The sequence below is a fragment of the Esox lucius genome, chromosome 4 (genome assembly GCF_011004845.1).
Source record: "Esox lucius isolate fEsoLuc1 chromosome 4, fEsoLuc1.pri, whole genome shotgun sequence".
Taxonomy (NCBI): Eukaryota; Metazoa; Chordata; class Actinopteri; order Esociformes; family Esocidae; genus Esox; species Esox lucius.
Genome location: NC_047572.1, coordinates 33,073,007 through 33,094,878, shown reverse-complemented (window position 1 = coordinate 33,094,878; position 21,872 = coordinate 33,073,007). Strand labels below are relative to the sequence as shown.

Here is a 21,872-nt window from a genome sequence, read left to right as displayed (position 1 = left end):
TCTATAAATTGTACCTTCTTTAATTCATGGACCTCATCCTTTAAAGCGTAGACAGCATCAACTAGACTTCTGCAATTCAGAAAAGAAGGGATGACAATCTCATCCATAAAACCTTTGGGATTTGAGTGTTGCAGGCAGTCAACCAAACAGACAAGACAATATTGTTTGCTGTTCATTATGTTCATTGTTGAAGCATCATCCAGGATCCATTTCTGAGATCTATTTGGCTGTCCGGCTGCGGGAACGAGACTGCTCTGGTGAGACACCCCACAAGACAAACCTGAAACCATCTCCACTGTCTGGGTGATACTTCAACAATAAAAAAAGTCTAATATGCCAAAACACACGTGTCATTTGAAAGACCCAGTGCACTAAACCTGATTCCTAGTTGCAAAAAATAAGATATTTCTACACAAATAGTATGGCAATTAAAAATAATGATAAAAAGCTTTCTATGTAAATGTTGTTTGAAAAAAGAAATTCTGCGTGTTGAGATTGGAGGGATTGTTGGGTCAGAGTGAATGACTGTTCATCAGGTTTTACAGACCAACAAATATACAAGTATCCTAGTGAACTCTGTAGTCTACTTAAACCTTGGATATGATAACAATAACAGACAGTAACCACTTGCCAACATGTCAATGTGAAGGCTGAGTAAATGCATTTTTTCAAGTTATCAGTCTTACTTTTCCTCGATTATGGTCTGCCCATTGCTCTTCATCTCCTCCACGATGATTCTTTCTTCTTCCGGTAACAGGACCTGAGGTATACTGTCTTTCCGCAGCCCTGTGGACAGACACAATGGCTATGTCCATCTATGGAAGGTGTCCTACACACATCTTAGGATGTGCTGAGAGACACTAACAGCACACAGAACATGTTGAAGAACCACCCCCCCATATCCTCGGCCTCACCGCTGTTGGCCTGGTGCATGCTGACCCCGGCGCAGTAGGCCTCGATCACCTTCAGAATCTGGGCGTCCTCTTCCAGAGCAGCTGTACCTGTCAATGGAAACACATGGGCACCAGGTGGTCCTGAAGCTTCAAACTAAAACAACAGGCCCCATATTGAAACCTGGACATGCGGGCTGACCGTCCGGACCAACGGACTAAACTGCTGAATCTCTACAGTTGTATGGTTCAGAGTGGCCAATGTATTTTCCTCGCAGCAGGGCATTTCAAACAACTATCCAGAGAATCCAGATTTATTTAAAATATGAACTATAATTAATTACAACGTACAATTCTATAGTTTTCTTTCCAACAACTGATCATTAAATCACTGTATGAGGGAAAGTAAGCTTTTCTCTTAATGAATCATATGGGCATATATAAATTCAATGTGATTTGTTTTTAGGTGAGGCTATGGCATCATTTTCAGTACAGGGCCTTCCCATCGGTTTTCACACAGACTCAACAAACCTGGAGAAGGGCACCTATTTCAGAAGGCTGTTCAATGACTACAAATCATCCTTCAACACTATTGTTCCCTCCAAACTGGTCACCTAGCTCAGAGCACAGAGTTTGGACAAAAACAGTGTGCAATTCAATAATGGTCTATGTGACGGTCAGACTGAAGATTGGCAAAGCCACCGCCCCCTCACTGACTCTGGTTTTCTCTTTGCAAATTCATGGCGCATGACACCAATTTTACTGACGTAACCCAGGTTACAGGCCTGACCAAAAAACAACGAGGACAACAGCAGTAGAGACTGTAAGCAATTTTCAGTTCCTCAGCCTTCACATTGCAGAGCATTATTCATGAAAAATCAACACCAACTGTCTAGAAGGTACAATAGGAAGTTCAGTGGGCCTTCCAGGGTCTCTGCAGCATCCTGTGACCAGATGCATTACAGCCTGCACTACACTGCACTGCACTGCATCACTGAGGCCAAGTTCCCACCCATCCAAGGTCCTCTACTCTTATATTTTCACTATTCATATTCAGACTCTGTTACTACTAACGCTGCAATGCAGACATCACCGACTCACACTCTTGTTAACACTGAGAAAAAACGTTACTTATGCTATATTGTTTTAGCCTGTACACCTTTATTCACCTGACTGTATTCACTGATAACGTCTCATTTGTGGTTTATTTAGTCTATTAATCCAAACATTTTTGCAATGTTGAGAAGGAACCAGCCAAGTCAGACTCCAATTCATATGAGAAATACGACCTGAAACTCATCACCAATGTGGTGGAGCTGGAATTTTTTGGATGAGCAATTGACTCAGTCTCACCTTTTCAGAGGGCCTTGTGAAAGTGCGAGTTACCATAAACTATATGAGCCATGTGTTTCAGCTACGTAAAGAGAATTCCACAAAGGGTTGAGAGAAGAGTTGGTCATTGGTTATGCTGAGGCTTCTTGTCCCTTGTAATGTGGAGACAATTATGTATCATTTCCTGCAGTGAAACGCTAAAACGTACTTTTCCGCAGTAGGAACTCGTCGTCGGAAGGTTTTCTTTCTGGTCTGCGTTTTGGGAGGAACTTCTTAATGGGCCCCGGGCTTTTACTGGAGTCCTGCTGAGGTGACACGGAACAGTTAGGAAGACAGAATAGCATCACAGGAAAGGTGGTGATTCACACTTTCAGGCCAGGGTGACAACAAATCCCAGGAAACGCAAACCAACAGTAAGATGCATCGCCCCCGTAGGCCAAAACAAATCCGGTCTGAGGTGCTGCACAAGCATGAGGCAGAGGAAACCAAAGAAACCTTTGTCATGTGCCTCAGGGCATGCAGAACAAAATCAAAATGTACCTATCCTTTAGAACAAATTTTGTTCCCTGACAAACACAATCTTGGTATAATTCAAAAATATTTATTTTCAGAAAGAACAAGTCCTTTAATGTAAGTTTGTTGTTAGCGTAACTGTCTCACTCTTACAAAAAAACTCTGTGATCAAGGATGATCACAATTAATCACATTAACCAATTAAGACAATGACAAATTAGTTGTCTAATTAAGACAATGACAAATTAATTGTAAACCCTCATAATTGTATCACATTTGTAAAGCCATCATATCTCTAAACCTGTAAATTTTTCAAATAAAATGCCACAAGCTGCTTAGGTATCTGTAAACTGGAAGCTGCCAGAACTAAAATGTGTGCATGAGAGACAGACAAACTGGCAGGCTTCAAAGGTCCTGAAAATATGTGTGGAAAGATACATTGTAATAAAAGCACAGCATGAGTATGACGATATTAGGGAGGCAGCATTGAGCAGCACAATGTTCCGCCTAAAGGGTGGTGCAAAATGTGTCTTTTAAGAGACGATATGCAAAGACAGATCATTGACAGGTCCGTACAACACACAAATGATCAATACTTACAGCCACTTTGACACCGACAAATAGAGGATCTAAGATCATCAAATCAAACCTGTCTGAAGGCTTGTGTGACTTCTACAACAGTAGAAGAGAATAATAAATTCCTAAAAAAGCGTGCCAGTTGTACTGACTCACATTATGTCGCACAGCTCATAAACTGACAATGTGCTTGTGTTGAAAGCCTACCTCTTATGTCACAGGTAGGCTAATGTTGGCTCAATGGGCCTTTTTGGAAGTTGCTTAAATATTTTGTGAGGCTACAGGCAGATTAGTTGTCACTAAGTTTCTTGTTAGCTTTTTCAGCGACTGTATTTGACACAGTATATGTGTGTTATCTTTGTTTGCATTGTTTGTGGCAGTAGGCTACACTGTTAGTGGCAAGGCTGGGTTGCTTACTTTTTAAATGGAATCCGTTACCTTTAGAAGTTACCTTTCCACATTTGTAATCAGTAACGTCACTAGTCGATTACTCAAACGCAGTAACGTAATCTTATTACTTTGATTACTTTCATATTAAGAGGCATTAGAAGACAAATACAAATTGCATATAAAAAATTGAACACCTTTTGCAGGATGAATCAATGTTAGAGTTTACATAGCTGGCCAGAAACAGAATTTGCATTTTAACTTATGGGTTTCGTACAGCGCCTTTGGAAAGGGTTTCTAAACCATTGCTTTCTACATCAATATGATTGGGCTACATCTGTACATTACATGCTAAAGGTCTGTCAGATATTCAGTCATTCCAATTAATCCAATAAACCTTGACCTTCCAGAATCAGACTATCTGAACATAACCCAAAATATAAGGATGTGTTCCATTCTGTTATCTGTATTTTATTCATGTTTTTATTGCTTCAAAACATCGCTGAAAAATAAATGGCAATTTCCCAAAAAGGGTATTGACATTATTGTATATAAAAAAAAAAACTGGATATCTGTAACTTTTTGCTCGTAGACAAAATCTGCAGTAGTCTGTTTTGCTCCACAACCACCAACATTTTCAAAACGTTGCAGAAACAAATACATGTTCCCAATCGTGAATACCTGCACACAAATAGGTTTTACCCGCGTGAACGCAATTTGTGATTATTTGGGCCATAAGCGATGGATTTTCAAAACGCAAGTGAAAGAAATAAACTGATTATACACCTGCACTCTTAGCTTAAAGTCAATGTCGTCAGCTGCCAATGATAACCAATGAACGTAATTTTCTGAGACGCAAAACAACCAGTATCAAGTGGCCGATTACAATCAGATTATACAATATACAATCCGATTACAATATATTAGTTGGTGACAAGACGGATTACAGTTACTGTAACCCGTAACTCCCCAACTCTGGTTATTGGTCTGCATACTAGCCCTGAGGCTAAATTAAAGGCACACATCTAGTGTAGTATTCAATCAGACACCAGTAACAGGCCATAGATTTGGTAAATGTGTTCTCACTCATCAGGAACACATTAAGCAGCCTCCCTCGGGTCTAATTCTACAAAGGCCACAACACACTGGAAATCAGGAAAAATGGCATGACATGGCTTCATTTTCACTTGCTTTACTACGTACCTTTGTGTGCCCTAAAGGAAACAAATGTTCAAGTGTTAAACTGGAGATGTGAGAGTTGCGGTCTCATGTCAATCAGAGCAGAGTGTGAATATTGTCTAGTTCTCATGTAGTTACTTTTTCTCACCACAGAAAGAAAGACCATGCATTGGTCTCTAGGCAACAATGTTATGCAAATCATCAGCCTCTTCCAGTTTAACCCTAACTGCCTTGGTTTTCACACCAAATTCACGAGGTCGTCATGGGAATTAACACAGAGGCATGTAAGGCTACTGAATTCTGAGCCAATTAATTCACTGGTTTGAAACTGGAAGAAAAGGAACATTATTTCTCATGCCCTGACAGATAATGGACCCTATCAAATAGGTTTTGAAATTAACCAGTCCAAAACCCAGAGGAAGCAGAACATGTTTGGATAAATCAGACTCAAACTAAATGCAGAAGCTGCAAAATTAAGCACAAACACACACAAAAACACACTTTTTTTCCATAATAAAAACCTATGACAAATTCAACATGATAAAAAAAAAAATAGCATCAAAAGATGCTACGGGCAGGTGTTGTGTCGGTGTAGTGGAATTATTCTGCATCTGTTATCTAGAAAAGGCTTAGTTTTACCTAGAAAACAGATGAGAGGTTGAAGCTCTGGGTTAGGAGGGGTGACAGATGACAGACAAGGCCTCAGCAACCACAGGAAACCAACAAGATCACAACAAAGGAAGAGGGGAACGAAGAAGCAAAGAAAGTCATGACATGCCCCTTTAGCACAGAAAAGCACACACACATCCACAAAGAGAGAGAGTGATCCAGTCTTACCTTTAAGATATAAGACATCCTCTACAGAAGCCAGTATGGGGGGAGAGAGAAGAAAAGATGTGTATGAGAAAAATATGTTGTGAGAAAAGATAGAACAGGGTGAGCAGTAAACATTTCCGTGCTGCGCATCCACCATCCTGTAGTGTGAAGAAAACGATGTGATGATTCCACAGAGAAAAGAGACCAATATAGAAGGGGGGGGGGGGTGATTCATGCATGGTCTATGGGCAGAGATCCCCAGCAGCTGGCTGACTTCATCCTGGGGGCACACAGGATGTCTTATTGTCAAGTAAAACCCCCCAGGGAAGTTTCTTCAGTCAATGGCATCAGTGCCTTCATCAGCCAGGAACTGCCTACACACTCTGGCCACATGAGGCCGGGCATTGTCCTGCACCAGGAGGAACCCAGGGCCCACTGCCCCAGCGTAGGTTCTGATGATGGGTCTGAGGATTTCATCCCAGTACACCTAACAGCAGTCAGTTTCCTATTGGCTAGGACGTGGAGGTCAGTGAAACACTCCAGAGATATGCCTCCCCAGACCATCACTGACCCACCGCCAAACAATGCTGAATGATGTTTCAGGCAGCATAATGTTCACCTCGGCGTCTCCAGACTCTTTCACGTCTGTCACGTGCTCAGTGTGAACCTGTTCTCACCTGTGAAGAGAACAGAGCACCAATGACAAACCTGCCAATTCAGGTGTTCTCTGGCAAATGCCAATCGAGCTGCATGGTGCTGGGCTGTGAGCACAGGTCCCACTAGAGGACGTCAGGCCCTCGTGGAGTCTGTTTCTGACAGTTTGGTCAGAAACATGCACACCATCAGCCTGCTGGAGGTCATTTTGTAGGGCTCTGGCAGTGCTCCTTCTGTTCCTCCTCGCATAAAGGAACAGATACCGGTCCTGCTGCTGGGTTGATGCCTTCTACGGCCCTGTCCAGCTCTGCTTGTGTAACGGCCCATCTCCTGTTATCCCCTCCATGTTCTTGAGACTGTACTGGGAGACACAGCAAACCTTCTTGCAACGGCACGTATGGATGTGCCATCCTGGAGGAGCTGGACTGTCTGTGCAACCTGAATGAGCTGCAGGTACCGCCTCAGGATACCAGTAGTGACAAGGACACTAGCAAAATGTAAAACTAGAGAAGAATCACTCAGGACGGATTAGGAGAGAGCAATTGTCTGTGGCCACCACTTGCAAAACCATTTCTTATTTGGGGGTCGTCTTGTAGTAGTCCTGGTCGGATTTAAACCTGTATCCTCAAAAATGTTTATTTTTGTCCATCAACAAATAAGGGATAATTGGGTGGTCAAAAATAACGGTTATAATTATTTAATATTTCCTCTCTTTTTGTTTCTTGGGGTTGTGGACAGGCTGAAGATTTTTTTTACCTCATCATTTTTACCTCATCTAAAAGGTTTACATTTCTCTCATATTCTGAGTAAGATTAAGCTGATGAACATCAATTACATTTTTTGATAGACATTTTTCCTCATCTTTACCATGGGGGTGTAGAATTCCAAAGGGTACTGTTCAGATTCCCCCGATTTTAGGACACCAAAGGTAGTAGGACAGATTCATATGAAATTAAAAATGTATGTAAAGTATTCAATTGAATAGTTTCTATGCAATAACTACCTGGAGTCTACCACCCAATGATTCCACCAGATGCTGGGTTTCTTCTCTGGTGATCCTCTGCCAGGCCTGAACTGCAGCCATCTTTAGTTGTTTGGTACAATATTTTTTTGCCTTTTCTTCAGGAAATGGCATGTTCAGTTGAATTTAAATCTTAGTAATTAAGTCAAGAAAACTTTGGCCCTGACTAGTGCAGCTCCAATTATGTCTGGAGCTCTAACACACTTATTTTTATCTAGAAATCATTTTGAGCGTTACCCCTAAAGTCTGGAAAACCCCTTATAGGTTCCCACTGCATAAGGGTGGGGACACTAGATGATAACTAACGCACTATTTCTGCATTGTCATCCATTGCTAAAATCCTGGAGGCACTGGTAAACAAACAGTTACTTTCCTTTTTAATCACGAAATCCATTTGAACTGATTTCAATCTGGTTTCAGACCTAGGCACAGTACTATCACAGCAGCTACACTGGTTGGTAACTATATTGTCAAAGCCTTAGACGAGAAATTAAGCTGTGTTTGTTGATCTGTCAAAGGAGTTCAGTACAGTAGATTACTCAACTTTATTGAAAAAGCTGTCATCATTGGGCCTGGCCAGGTTTTAGAAGAGTGAAATCTCAACAAATAACAACTTTTGGTTGAAATTTGTTTGGGAAGGTTTGGACACCCCTGTTGTGTTGATTTTTTATGTGAAAAGAAGTTAACAATTCCTTGGAAGCGAATATACTTAAACGTGACAAAGATATGCACACTTTAAAGCACAGTTAATATGTACTTGCTGATTTCAACAGATTGGGGGGGAAAAAACTGTAAATGTTGCACATGCAAAATAGTAACACCCACTTTGTCAGAAATCACAGCTTCTAAATGTTTCTTGTAGCCAACTAACAGTTTTTCTATTCTCAATTTAGGATTCCCCCTCACTCTTCCCTTCAGAACACTTCAAGTTCAGAAACAATCATAGGTCGTCTTGCATGCACTGTTTGAGACCTACACAGAGATTATAAATAGTGTAAAATTACAGGGACTGTGAAGGCCAATCCAAACCCCTAAACTCGGTTTCTTCCCTCTACCTGCACAATATTTCCTAATCTGAATATCCCCACCCCCATGTTTAGGAGTAGGCAAGGTGTTCTTTTCTTGAAATGCTTCTCCTTTTTTCTCCAAACATTTTGTTGCACTGCACACTGACTTTTGTGAAGAGATGCAGCTATGGGTTCTTCTGATGACGCTTCCATGCAGATCATGTTTGTGCAACACTGCACCACTGACTGGTGCACCATTTGTCCCACGCCAGCAGAACCTTCCTGCACGTCCTTTACGGTTTTGCTTTGCGTTCCTACGTAAGTTCCCAGTTGTTCCATGTACGTGTCTACCTCGGGAACCTCATTGCTGCTACACCTGCATATCAGTTGCACATGCCACCTTGCACCTTCAAGTTGCCTGCACTGCACATTTGGAAGTGCTACGGTACTTGCATTTTTTTTTGCACAGTCAGAATTGCCATTTTTACTTGCATTTGTCTCATTGCACACCTTTTCGTTTCCCACATGTACATCCATAAACTTTAATACTTGTACATTTTTCACCCTCCCCTATTTGCATTCATTGTTAATTTATAATTGCCATTAGCAGTGTATTTGCCCGCATTGCACATCTATACATTCCACTTGTAACATCCACTATACCTAATACTTGTACATTTCCTGCCCTTTCTATTTGCACTTCTGGTTAGATACAACTTCTTTGTACTATACTTGTACTGTTCAATGACAATAAAACTGAATATTGTCTGAATCTAATCTAATTTAACTAGACCACAAGCATTTCTGAGAAGTTCCCCTGAAGGTCCATTTGTTGATGACATTTTAGACAGTGGAAATTGCAGGCAGAGAGTGTTTGGATATTTGTATAGTCTCCCTTGCTTTGTAACAGTCAGTTATTTAAATGTTTTGATCCTGTTGTGGAAATTATGTTTGTAAGCGCTTGACGCGTCTCTCTTATTTGCAAATAATTAATAAACCTGTTAAATTGTGCCAAGAGAATTTAGTCTCTGTATTTCCTGATCAATAAAATTGGCATCATAATCCTCCATCAGCTGCACCCCGACAGGTTTGAAGAGTCAGAGAGTTTTTAAGGTCTGGAGTTGTAACCACATGACTTGGATTAGGGCTTAACGAGTCCGTGAAGTTCTGAGAAAAATGTTACAGTAGCAGATCTGGAAGTGTGGCCATTACATACAGAAAAAAGCAGCAACAGTGCACAACAATTTGTAGAAATGTCAAGTGGAGGTCTGTTTCGCTGCAGAGGCTGTTAGCTTCTCTTTCACTTAGAAAGTAAACAAAACATTCTATTTGGTCAGGAGAGCCCAAAATGTGAAACTGCAGGGGGAAAAAACCTGTGAAATAACAGCTGTAGCGGTTTGCTGCACACCCCCAGGTCGACATGACCTCTAGAGAAATACACATCTTTACCAGAATTACTACATCCACTTCAGAAACCCCCCCAGTACTTGTTTACTGTCATTCCAAAACCTCTGGGACCACTTTTAGTCTCTGCTAATCACATCACCCACACAAACAAAGCTGAATTTAAGACTTTCCATGGTCCTATCAAGAGTTAGATGTTTAGAAAAATCAAGATCTTCAACCAATGCTCTGTGGGTACTTAGTATAAGGAGGCTTTTGACAGCATGCATTCCACCTATTGTCAAGACCTTGATTAGCAGAATCTGCAGGGGTTTGTGCAAGAATGGAACAAAACCCTACACACACTGCAGCTCTCCAGTATCAAAAGTGAGGAACACCCAAGAACAATGATGACAAAGACGAATAATAAATAATTTGTAGAGCAGATTTTCCACAGGTCTTGGTTGGCTTACCTCCTTATAACCCAGTGCAGCCGAGGGCTTGAGAGGTGGGGCGGGGCGCAGGCAGCTCAGGGACCAGGGCTTGGGGGTCTTTAGGGGCTCCAGGGGCCCCCGGTTGGCCTGGCCAGGGGCGCTGAAGCTGGGCAGGTGGGACTGATGACCGGGGGTACCCACCACGCTGATTGTCTTTCCTCCCTCATTCTACACAGTCCATCGCCGTGGAAACAGACCATGACAGCATGTGAAAGGTTCAGTGCAACTGTTGTTCATGTGTACAGTACAGTGGACATTCAAGATGAGGGCATCTACAGTTCACACCACGACCAAGTCTATGTAGAAAGACTTAAACAGGTGTAAGCATTCTATCCATAAATATTTTTTTCCTTGTTTTGTTGACCTGAAAGACTAGTTTGAACCTGATAGCTGAAAGCTGACTAACTATCAATAGTACATGAGATGCTAGCTATAATAAAGCCAACCCTTTTATTGCTACTGGCGCCAGGGGCGGCCTGGCCATTGGGAGGTTCGGGACTTTTCCTGGTGGGCTGGGCCTTACGTGAGCCTGGCCGAACCAACTTACGTGAGCCTGGCCGAACCAACTTACGTGAGCCTGGCCGAACCAACTTACGTGAGCCTGGCCGAACCAACTTACGTGAGCCTGGCCGAACCAACTTACGTGAGCCTGGCCGAACCAACTTACGTGAGCCTGGCCGAACCAACTTACGTGAGCCTGGCCGAACCAACTTACGTGAGCCTGGCCGAACCAACTTACGTGAGCCTGGCCGAACCAACTTACGTGAGCCTGGCCGAACCAACTTACGTGAGCCTGGCCGAACCAACTTACGTGAGCCTGGCCGAACCAACTTACGTGAGCCTGGCCGAACCAACTTACGTGAGCCTGGCCGAACCAACTTACGTGAGCCTGGCCGAACCAACTTACGTGAGCCTGGCCGAACCAACTTACGTGAGCCTGGCCGAACCAACTTACGTGAGCCGCCCAGCAACCACTCATGGCAACTGAAGTGGGCCACTCGGCCTGACTTCAATTCTCCCTCCCCGTTTCCATCTCTGCGGCGCACAGCGGTCTACACAGCGGTCTACACAGCGGTCTACACAGCGGTCTACACAGCGGTCTACACCATAGTCTACACAGCGGTCTACACCATAGTCTACACAGCGGTCTACACAGCGGTCTACACAGCGGTCTACACCATAGTCTACACAGCGGTCTACACAGCGGCCTACACAGCGGCCTACACAGCGGCCTACACAGCGGCCTACACAGCGGCCTACACAGCGGTCTACACAGCGGTCTACACAGCGGTCTACACAACGGTCTACACAGCGGTCTACACAGCGGTCTACACAGCGGTCTACACCATAGTCTACACAGCGGTCTACACCATAGTCTACACAGCGGTCTACACAGCGGTCTACACAGCGGTCTACACCATAGTCTACACAGCGGTCTACACAGCGGTCTACACAGCGGTCTACACAGCGGTCTACACAGCGGTCTACACCGCGGTCTACACCGCGGTCTACACCGCGGTCTACACCGCGGTCTACACCGCGGTCTACACCGCGGTCTACACCGCGGTCTACACCGCGGTCTACACCGCGGTCTACACAGCGGTCTACACAGCGGTCTACACCATAGTCTACACCATAGTCTACACAACGGTCTACACAACGGTCTACACAACGGTCTACACAGCGGTCTACACAGCGGTCTACACCATAGTCTACACCATAGTCTACACAGCGGTCTACACCGCGGTCTACACCGCGGTCTACACCGCGGTCTACACAGCGGTCTACACAGCGGTCTACACAGCGGTCTACACAACGGTCTACACAGCGGTCTACACAGCGGTCTACACAGCGGTCTACACAACGGCTACTCACATGGACCGAACCAATATTTCAGGGAGAGCAGGTGTGACCCGTGCATAATTGAATTTGTCCAACAGTTTTGGAGAACGGGATTGGTCAATATCTTAAGTTTTTTTAATTTTATATGCGGCTCTTAACATATATGTTGTTAAAATGGAAAGGAAGAGAAAGGGTGGTTCGGAGAAAGTCAGAGATAAACGTCAACAGTCTCTTGAGGGAGTATCTGACAAGTGCAGCAACATAATGCAGATGTTTTTTATGTGCGGGTAGGTAGCTAGCTAGCTTATCCTTGTCTGTCAGCCTGTTGGGTCAGTTTGCTAGCTTACATTAGGTGCCAAAATGCAACAAGCCTTTTTGCATACTGGCTATGATGCCTCAAGTGGAGGAGTTTAAGTATCTAGGGGTCTTGTTCACGAGTGAGGGAAGGATGGAACGGGAGATTGACAGACGGATCGGTGCAGCTTCTGCAGTAATGCAGTCGATGTATCGGTCTGTCGTGGTGAAGAAAGAGCTGAGCCGCAAGGCGAAGCTCTCGATTTACCAGTCAATCTACGTTCCTACTCTCACCTATGGTCATGAGCTTTGGGTCATGACCGAAAGGACAAGATCCCGGATACAGGCGGCCGAAATGAGTTTTCTCCGCAGGGTGGCTGGGCGATCCCTTAGAGATAGGGTGAGAAGCTCGGTCACCCGGGAGGAGCTCAGAGTAGAGCCACTGCTCCTCCACATCGAGAGGGGTCAGCTGAGGTGGCTTGGGCATCTTTTTCGGATGCCTCCGGAACGCCTTCCTGGGAAGGTGTTCCGGTCCCGTCCCACCGGGAGGAGACCCCGGGGAAGACCTAGGACACGCTGGAGGGACTATGTCTCCCGGCTGGCCTGGGAACGCCTCGGTGTCCCCCCGGAAGAGCTAGAGGAAGTGTCTGGGGAGAGGGAAGTCTGGGCATCCCTGCTTAGACTGCTGCCCCCGCGACCCGGCCCCGGATAAGCGGAAGAAGATGGATGGATGGGCTATGATGAAAGAGAACTTTTAATTTTATAAAATGTTCTAATATTAATATTTTTGTCAAATACAATAGTCTAAAGTATGTGATTTCTAAGCGAAGCTAAGGCAGTGGAGACAGACACCAAGTCAGCTTTTGCAGACACTAACAGGTGCGGCATAGCAGCTATGGAGCGCTGAAGCGTTTTGAACAGGGGAATTGTGTAAATTAGTTAGAAAAGAAAATATACTAATATTCTTAAATGTATATAATTTTTTCTGTTAAAATAAGTACAAATTTAATTATATTACAGTCAACTTTAGATTGTATAGTCAACCTGAGAAAAGCGAGAGGATGGAGAGGATGGAGTCAGGGGACGATATAAAGAGAAAAACACCAAAGGAAATAGCAGAGATGCAGACAGTTGGAATGAATACAGAAGGGTCCACCAGTAGTTGAACTGCCTACCTCACAACTCCATGATCATAAATGGAGGCAATTACAGTGATAAGTAGCAAAAAGGATGTGTCACATTAATTTGCAACGTTCAAGCATTTCACTCGTGCGATAGCAAACGGCAGTTTGTTATAATAAATCCATATCTGTGAAGTAAAACTATGTAGTTGTTAAAGTATAGTTAATAACTTTAAAAATGATAGTAAATAACACATTAACAATTTCATAATTTGACTTCACAAGTTATTATAATACTTCCAACATTCTGAAGCTGTCTTGACACTTTGTGGTTGTAGCTAAAATAAACAACGGACTTGATGTCCTTTGATGACACCCGTCTTCCTCCAAAGAACTGACACATTTTGATCAGCAAACATTCTCCACACACAACTACACTTCCTGCCCTTAAGAGTAAACGGAACTTGTGAATAATTTGTTTTTTTGCTGTGTGTGTGATGTCTTTACCCTGATGATTGTGCCACCAGGGCTTGCTCCTTTGGTGTAAGAGTGGAGATGGTCCAGCCAGTCCTGCAGCTCCTGGGGGTTACTGCAGAACACTGTGATGCGATCCATCACGCCACCTGCAACACACACGCACAAACACACTCTCAGTAGGTTGAATTTTGCTGAGAAGTTTCAGGTTAGGCTATCTCCAGGTCGGTGCGCGTAACCCAGTTTTCCGTAATGTTTCAGGTTAGGTTACCTCCAGGTCGGTGAGAGTAACCCAGTTTGCTGGGAAGTTTCAGGCTAGGTTACCTCCAGGTATGTGTAGGTAACCCAGTTTGCAGTTTCATAAATCCCACATGTCTGGCACCATAAACACCCACCTTGACAGCTTGCAAGTCCCGAACGGATGTAAAACTTAAGCATGGCATCCAAAAAATGTAGTTTACCACAGATAAACAAGATAAGTCTGAATATCAAAAGTTAACCTTTATTAACTCAGCATCTATGCAGGTAGCACAGGAAAACACATAACATTGGATAAACGCTTCGATGCATAGCAGGCCACTATAGTGCAACAATTTCAATGGCACATGTGACTAAAAATATAGTTGAACAAATGTATAATAAATTAGTGCGTTTAACAATTTCAACACAGAAAACTAGAACTCCTGTGGTTTTAGTACTTCTGCTGTTCAAATGTATGGTTGGTAATCACTCAAAGAACTACTGATACCAAAATGCACTGTGCAACTCAACAAGCCACTCGTAGTCTAGTTTAGAGGCTGGAACTAACTCAAGGCAACAAACACGATTTACTTTTGATTCTTATGAAGGACCAATATGGAGGACCAAAAGGGTAAACATGAAATAATTCAATAAATATATTATCTTAAGTGACACGTTATGAAATCATTTTTATAATTTCCCTTTTTAAAACAATGATATGATATTTCATAATACATTTAGCCGCTGATAGGCTCACTTGTGTGGGAATTCAAACAGGATTTTGCTACATTAGTTACGCTTGTTATGTCGTGGAGCTCCGCCCCCTAGAAGGGCTTTAGCTCCTAGTGGTTTACCCAAGCCGTGTAAGCGGCCGTACTGAAAACTCATTATGCAAGATGCGACAGCCAATCAGGGCACACCTGCCTCTATATAGGCCCTGTGAGCCCAGAGAACGCCCTCCCTCTTTATTCAGTAAACGCTTGCTGAGTGTCTACTGATTACTTATTATTATTGCTCTACAGCCTGAGAACTTTTGTTGTCGCCATTCTTTCGTTCGACGTCTCAACATGAAGAAAAATCCTCATCGTTTGTGTGTTTCCTGCCTGGGACCTGCCCACGGGCGCAAGGGTCTCACCGACCCCCCGGCTTGCTCCTCCAGCGCGGCTTTGCCGACGACGATGTCTGAGGAGGACGCTCCTACACAGGACCCAAGTCCCCTGACTCAGAAAGACCCGCTCCCTTCTCACGTGGGTCGTGGTGGCGGGTCTCGTGCTGGATGACGACCTCTCCTCTGCTGCTGCCCTCCACCCGCCCCCTCTCCGTGTGGTGTTTGCAGGCATGATTGAGAGAGCAGCACTACGCATTCAGCTGCCCCTGCTGACACCGAAGGAACATTCCGACATGTCCTTCGTCTCCTGGGCGGAACGTGTCAAACCGGTGGACTCCCCGGCGCCGGAGGTCTGTGGTTTTAAAGCCTTCGCCGAGAGTTCCTGGTCCTCTCCAGCTTCTGCCAGAGCTCCGGTGAAATCCTACGCTACCTTCACCAGAGTCTACGGTAGTCAGACTCCCATCAGCTCGGCCATCCCTCCTATTCAGCTCGAGTTGGCTGCGCATTTCCTGCCTTCCTGGGGCTGGTCGGGGAAGAAGCCTGCCTTGCCATCCACCAAGGACCGCCACACGGGGCAGCTACGGGATAAAGCTTACGTCCTGGGATCACAGGCCCTGGCCACGGCGAACAACGTTGCTCTCCTTGCGTCGGCGGCCTCCCATATTTTAGACCGTTCTCCTACTCCATCGTCACGTAGCGTCGAAGAGGTAGTGGGTAAAGACTATCCTCCACCTTAACCAGGCCCAGACGGTTCGCCAGACGCACAGTGGCTTCTTCCCTGGTCAGACTCCGTCACCTGTGGCTGTCTTTGTCCTCCTTACGCGATGCCGATCGCGCACCCCTCCTGAACGCACCCCTCCTGAACGCACCCCTCCTGAACGCACCCCTCTGTCCCAGGAGGGCTTATTCAGTGATGCTGTTCACACTGCCATAGCTTCTTTCAAGAAGACAGACGAGGGACGGAAGGAGCTCTCGTCACCTCCCCCTGGCTGGCCGCTCTACTCATTCAACCTGACAACCCTCTGCTAAAACCGGGCTCCTCTGCTAAATCCACTCATATAACCAGAGTTACATTCGGTTACATTACGGTCACTCACTTTTGGAAATGTGTTCATTTGCTCATTCAATCTGGACAATAAAAAGGATGAACTACACACAAATGTACTTCCAGCGGGACAATAAGAACTGTTGTGTTGAGACTTGGTTAAACCCTGTGGTGCCAGACTTGGCCAATACCGCAGCTGGTTTTTCCATCCACCAGCCGGACAGAATGTCAGAGTCAGGTAAACGTGGAGGCGGAGGGTCAGCATTATGGTTGACTCTCACTGAGGTTCGGATGTTGCAGTGCTTTCAACATGCTGTTCACCAGACCGGGAGCTCATAACTGTAAAGGTATGGTCCTTCTTCCTTCCGTAGGAATTCAGCTCTGCTATAACCAAAGCAGTCTACGTACCCCTGCAGGGGGATAAAACGTGCGCGCTAGAGGACCTATACAGAGTAATTAATAGAGTGGAGGACAGTCACCGTGAGGCAGCTTTTATTTTGTTAGTGACTTCAACAGGGCAAATGTTACCGAAATACCAACAGCACATTAACTTTCCTACCTGTGGGGATCAGACTCTTGATCATTGTTATTCAAAAATACAGAACAGCTACAAACCCCTCCCCTGCCTGGCCTTTGATAAGGTGGACCACACCTCCATTCTTCTCCTTCCAATCTACAAACAACCACTAAAACAAGAAGAACCGGTTTTTAGGACAGTTCAACGCTGGAATGAGGAATCCATTACTACTCTCCAGGACTGCTTCGAGACCAGACTGGTAGAGGTTTTGTTTTGCAGCTGATGGAGACATTGATGAAACCACAGACACTGTCTCAACATGTATCCCCAAGTGCATCGATTAGGTCGTCCTGAGGGTCAATTTCAGGACTTTCTGCAACCAAAAGGCTTGCTGAGGACCAGAATGACTACACTCTGTCCCTAACCATGACTGACATGAGGAGAGTTTTTAAAAGAGTGAACCCTCGGAAGTCGCCAGGCCCAGATGGCATTCCAGGCCGTGACCTCAGAGGGTGAGCCGACCAGCTAGCAGTTTTCACCTATATATTCAACCTCTACCTGTCTCTGTCTGTAGTCCCGTCCTGCTTCAAACAGACCACCATTGTTCCTGTACCAAAGAAACCTTCCATCACCTGCCTGAATGACTACTGCCCTGTAGCACTGACCTCCATTATCATGAAGTGCTTCGAGTAGCTGGTCAGAACTCCCATCTGCTCCACCTTTCTAGACCCCCTTGAATTTGCGTACCGCCCCAATAGATCTACAGATGACGCCATCGCCCTGACTGCACACACTGCCCCCTCCCATCTGGAAAAGGGCAACACATACGTGAAGATGCTGTTTGTGGACTACAGCTCAGCATTCAACACTATTGGATCATCTCCAACAACGATGAGACCGAATACAGAGAGGAGGTAAGTGACTTGGCTACATGGTGCCATGACAACCTCTCTCTTATCGTCTGCAAGATTAAGGAGATGATCATGGATTTCAGGAAGCGGCAGAAGGGGGTCATGCCCCCCCCACACATCGATGGAGCTGAAGTGGAGGGTCTCTGACATCAAGTTCCTCTGTGTGTTCATCAAGGATGACCTCACCTGGTCCAGGCAAGCAGATTCAGTGGTAAAAACTGCCAAAAAGCACCTATACAGACTCAAGACGTTTGGCGTGTCTGCAAAAGCCCTCACCAACTTCTACAGGTACACCATTGAGAGCATCCTCTCAGGCTGCATTACTGCCTGGTACAGCAGTACCAGATGGTGGTGAAGTCTGCGGAACGCATCATCGGTTGCCATCTCTTGGCTTCCGGTGCGGTTTAGGGTGGAGTACAAGGTCCTGCTGTTTGCATTCAAGGCCATCAATGGTCTGGCCCCGGCCTACCTCGCCGAATTAGTAACGGTCTACCAACCTGCTAGAGCTCTCCGCTCCTCTGAACACACCTCTCTGGTCGTTCCCAAATTCAAATACAAAAAGTTTGGAGGCCGATCATTTGCAGTTCAGGGCCCAACTCTGTGGAACGCTTTACCACCATCCCTGCGTAACATTACCGTGTTCAGTGTTTTTAAAGCGCAGTTGAAAACACATCTGTTCAGACAGGCTTTTAACACGTAATCTCTGACTCGACTGCTCATTTTATATATTTTATGTGTATGTATGTGTATGTATGTGTATGTGGGTGTATATATGTACATATAGATTTTCTTTATTTATCTTATATTTTTATATGTTTTAATATTTTTTATATTCTGTTGTCTACTGAAGCTTTTAATGGAAAGCGCCTTGTGCACCTTTTGGCTGCTGTAAGGCGCTTTACAAATAAAATTTGATTGATTGATTGATTGATCTCCCCTCCGTGCAAGGCATCTACCATATACACGATGCCTGATGAAAGCACGGAGCATCGGGGCATGCACTTCCAGACTCAGTTTTTACCCCCAGACTACTCAACCAGCAACATTGGTCTCTTGGTCACATGAACACTTCATATGTCCTTGTCTCTTTCTATGTACATTTGCACATTTTAAAGTATCCATATAGGCACTACAACACTTAGATTTATAATATCTAAGATTTGTGTCCATATTCCCATTTCTACATTACTTGAAATTGCTTCCAGTCACTATTGAAATGTATATTTTGTATTTTCTGTATTATTTTTTATTCATATATTTATTAATTACTACATAGATGTTGCGTGTCACATTAATTTCATTGTTCAGAATGAGGCATGATATTCTGCTCCCTGTGTAACCAACCTGTGATCTCAAAAGCGTAGTTGCCAATGTCTGGGTCCTCCGTTAGCCTGGAGACTGTGCAGCCTGTCAGGGGCAGTCTTCCCTGGGGACACAGAGACCGACGAGAGGAGGGTGACACCGTGGACGCAATGCAAAATGTGGGACACACTGAGACGGGTCCTGGTTGTTTACCTGGTAGATGAAGCCACTCATTCGTGGACTAGCGGACAGCATGACCAGCACACTGGGAAACATCATGAGGTAGCGCTCCTCTTTGTCCTGTGGAGAACACACATTAAAACACAAACGGCGTCTAGGACTGATGCAGAGACACGAATGAGAATACTCATACTGACAGGTAGACGACACGGCTGTCCGGGAACTTGGGGCAGATGGACATAAAATGTCTCAGTGTCAGAAATACCAGCAAATGACAACCAGCCAAAAGGGTATAGAAAACCGGGAATAGGCTGATCTGTCCATAACACTTGTTTCCAGTCTTCTTCTGTCCAGTGTCGGTGTTATTTTTGCCCATCTTAATGTTTTCTTTTTATTGGCCAGTCGGAGCATAGCTGGGCACAGTTATCAAAAAGTTAACTTTGATAACCCTTAATCAGTTATGTGTGAAAAATAAAAAAGAAGTCTTTTTTGGGTATTTTTAACGGTTGCATTAGTTATTTTTTTTAACTGTAAGTGATTTTTTCCTTTGGATTCCTGACTTCCTGACTAAGTCAAATTACATTACATTCATTATTTTCCGTCAAAGTGAGGCAACAAAGTGATGTTGAAGTTTCTCCAATTTTGGAAGGTCCCACCCCAGCATAACAATGAATAGCCAATCCATTTTACATATACTAGAGAGCCTTTCTTTGTTGGCCAATCACAGATGACCTTAATACTGAAGCTTTGAGATAAGTACGCAATCTTACATTTTTGACTAAGAAAATAGCATCTAGTATTCAGCCCAGCAAGCATTGGATTTGGTCTCGTTCTCCATACCAGACTGAAGAAAAGATAATCTTAGATTAGATTGACTTTGTTTTACATGTATATCTATGAGGTTTTGGGGTTAGCGGACTTGAGTTAACGGCAATTAAATATAATGAAAGTGAATTAGTCCAATAACGAATTTTACAGTTAACTTAAACATTAAATCATTAACAAAAATGTTAACTTTGCTAATTAACGATTAACGGTTTGTTGCCCCAGCTCAGTCTGAGATATGGCTTTTTCTTTGCAACTCTGCCTAGAAGACTAGCATCCTGACGGCTAGCATCTTCACTGTTGATGTTGAGACTGGTGTTTTGCCTGAGCTATTTTTTGATGTTGTCAGTTGAGGACCTGTGAGGCGTCTGTTTCTCAAACCAGACACTCTAATGTATTTGTCCTTTCGCTCACTTGAGCACCGGGGCCTCCCACTCCTGTCTCTATTCTGGTTAGAGCCAGTTTGTGCTGTTCTGTGGAAGGAGTAGTACACAGCGTTGTACAAAATCTTCAGTTTCTTGGCAATTTCTCGCATGGAATAGCCTTCATTTCGCAGAACAAGAGTAAACTAACGAAATTCAGAAGAATGTTCCATGTTTCTGGCCATTTTGAGCCTGTAATCTAACCCACAATAGCTGATGCTCCAGATACTCAACTAGTCTAAAGAAAGACAGTTTTGTTGCTTCTTTAATCAGCAGAACAGTGTTCAGCAGAATCCAAACTGTTGAACGGTATTGTAGAGGTTCAGTCATTTCAAAATGGAATTTGTTCTGTTCCTCTCAGCCTCAGATCCTCATACATGACCCCAACACAGAAACAACACTATAGCACGGCTGCTGTCTCCACATTTGGCCGGTCTGGGGTTTCTGATTCATAATTAATTCAGATATCTGAACAAGATATGCATAATGTGGGTGACAATCAGCATATTGGACTCATCTCCAAAACGTGTTGGATGGAAACAATGGTGCCCGCTCCAAATAATGTGGAAATTATACTTTCAGTGACTTCAGAACGCTGAAACCAATTGCTGAAATACGACAACTTATGGATTGATTCATAGCCTGTGGCTGAGCAAACGATCAGATTTTCTGGTTGTCAAGCAAACAAAGTAAACAAGCCTATTTCCCTTTTCTGGTTTTCTGTGACCTCCTTGTGGTAGCACTATTCCTGGGCCGTTGCCCTAACACACAGACAGCGCACCAGCTCACCATTCTCAAGTCCTAAAATGGAGCATTAGTGGAGAAATGCAGACTCTGGTTCTGTGACTATGTAAACCCTGTGAACCTCACCTCATTGGGCCCATTCTGCATGTGGACCTGAGACATGTAGGCTACTTGGCCCAGAGACTTCATGCCTTCTCCGTCCCAGCCTCTCACTGGCTCCGACAGGATCTGGATTTCCAGGTTCTTACGCCTCCGCAGGTCCTGACAATGGGTCTGAAAGGGGGCAGATGTTTGGTCATACGGGGAGAGTGGTGAAAATGACATCATGAGGAGAGCGTTAAGCCAGATTTGGGCATCATTTACAAAAGCACAAAATGTCACTTTATAACGTAACGTTTCCATGACAATACTGTTCCTCGTTCAAAGGTGAGATAGCACCAACAGCATACTGGGACCAGATGGGGGATTCCCCTTTTCAGAGACAAACTAAACCAACTCACTCCCAATTACCACCTTCTATCTAAGAGAAATAACATACATGAAAAGGGCTGGTGGACCCACAAGAACAATTTAACCTTTGGGATGCTCAACCCCC

At 44.4% G+C, this 21,872-nt stretch overlaps 1 protein-coding gene across 5 annotated transcripts in view; it reads right to left on the bottom strand.

The window, feature by feature from the left end:
* The window catches only part of arhgef6 (Rac/Cdc42 guanine nucleotide exchange factor (GEF) 6), a 42,111-nt gene that overhangs the window by 2,722 nt on the left and 17,517 nt on the right, over nucleotides 1-21,872 (bottom strand). For 2 of the 5 annotated variants that reach the window (XM_010901469.5, XM_020045917.3), the window contains exons 12-21: nucleotides 21,404-21,550; nucleotides 19,320-19,406; nucleotides 19,149-19,230; nucleotides 14,017-14,132; nucleotides 10,232-10,420; nucleotides 5,715-5,735; nucleotides 2,431-2,527; nucleotides 915-1,001; nucleotides 687-786; nucleotides 15-69 (exon numbers count right to left, since the gene is read on the bottom strand). In XM_010901469.5, coding sequence (XP_010899771.2) covers nucleotides 15-69; nucleotides 687-786; nucleotides 915-1,001; nucleotides 2,431-2,527; nucleotides 5,715-5,735; nucleotides 10,232-10,420; nucleotides 14,017-14,132; nucleotides 19,149-19,230; nucleotides 19,320-19,406; nucleotides 21,404-21,550 — 981 coding nt within the window. The remainder of the gene's footprint in view (nucleotides 1-14; nucleotides 70-686; nucleotides 787-914; nucleotides 1,002-2,430; nucleotides 2,528-5,714; nucleotides 5,736-10,231; nucleotides 10,421-14,016; nucleotides 14,133-19,148; nucleotides 19,231-19,319; nucleotides 19,407-21,403; nucleotides 21,551-21,872) is intronic. The other 3 variants (XM_010901470.5, XM_010901473.5, XM_010901471.5) reach the window with 3 other exon arrangements.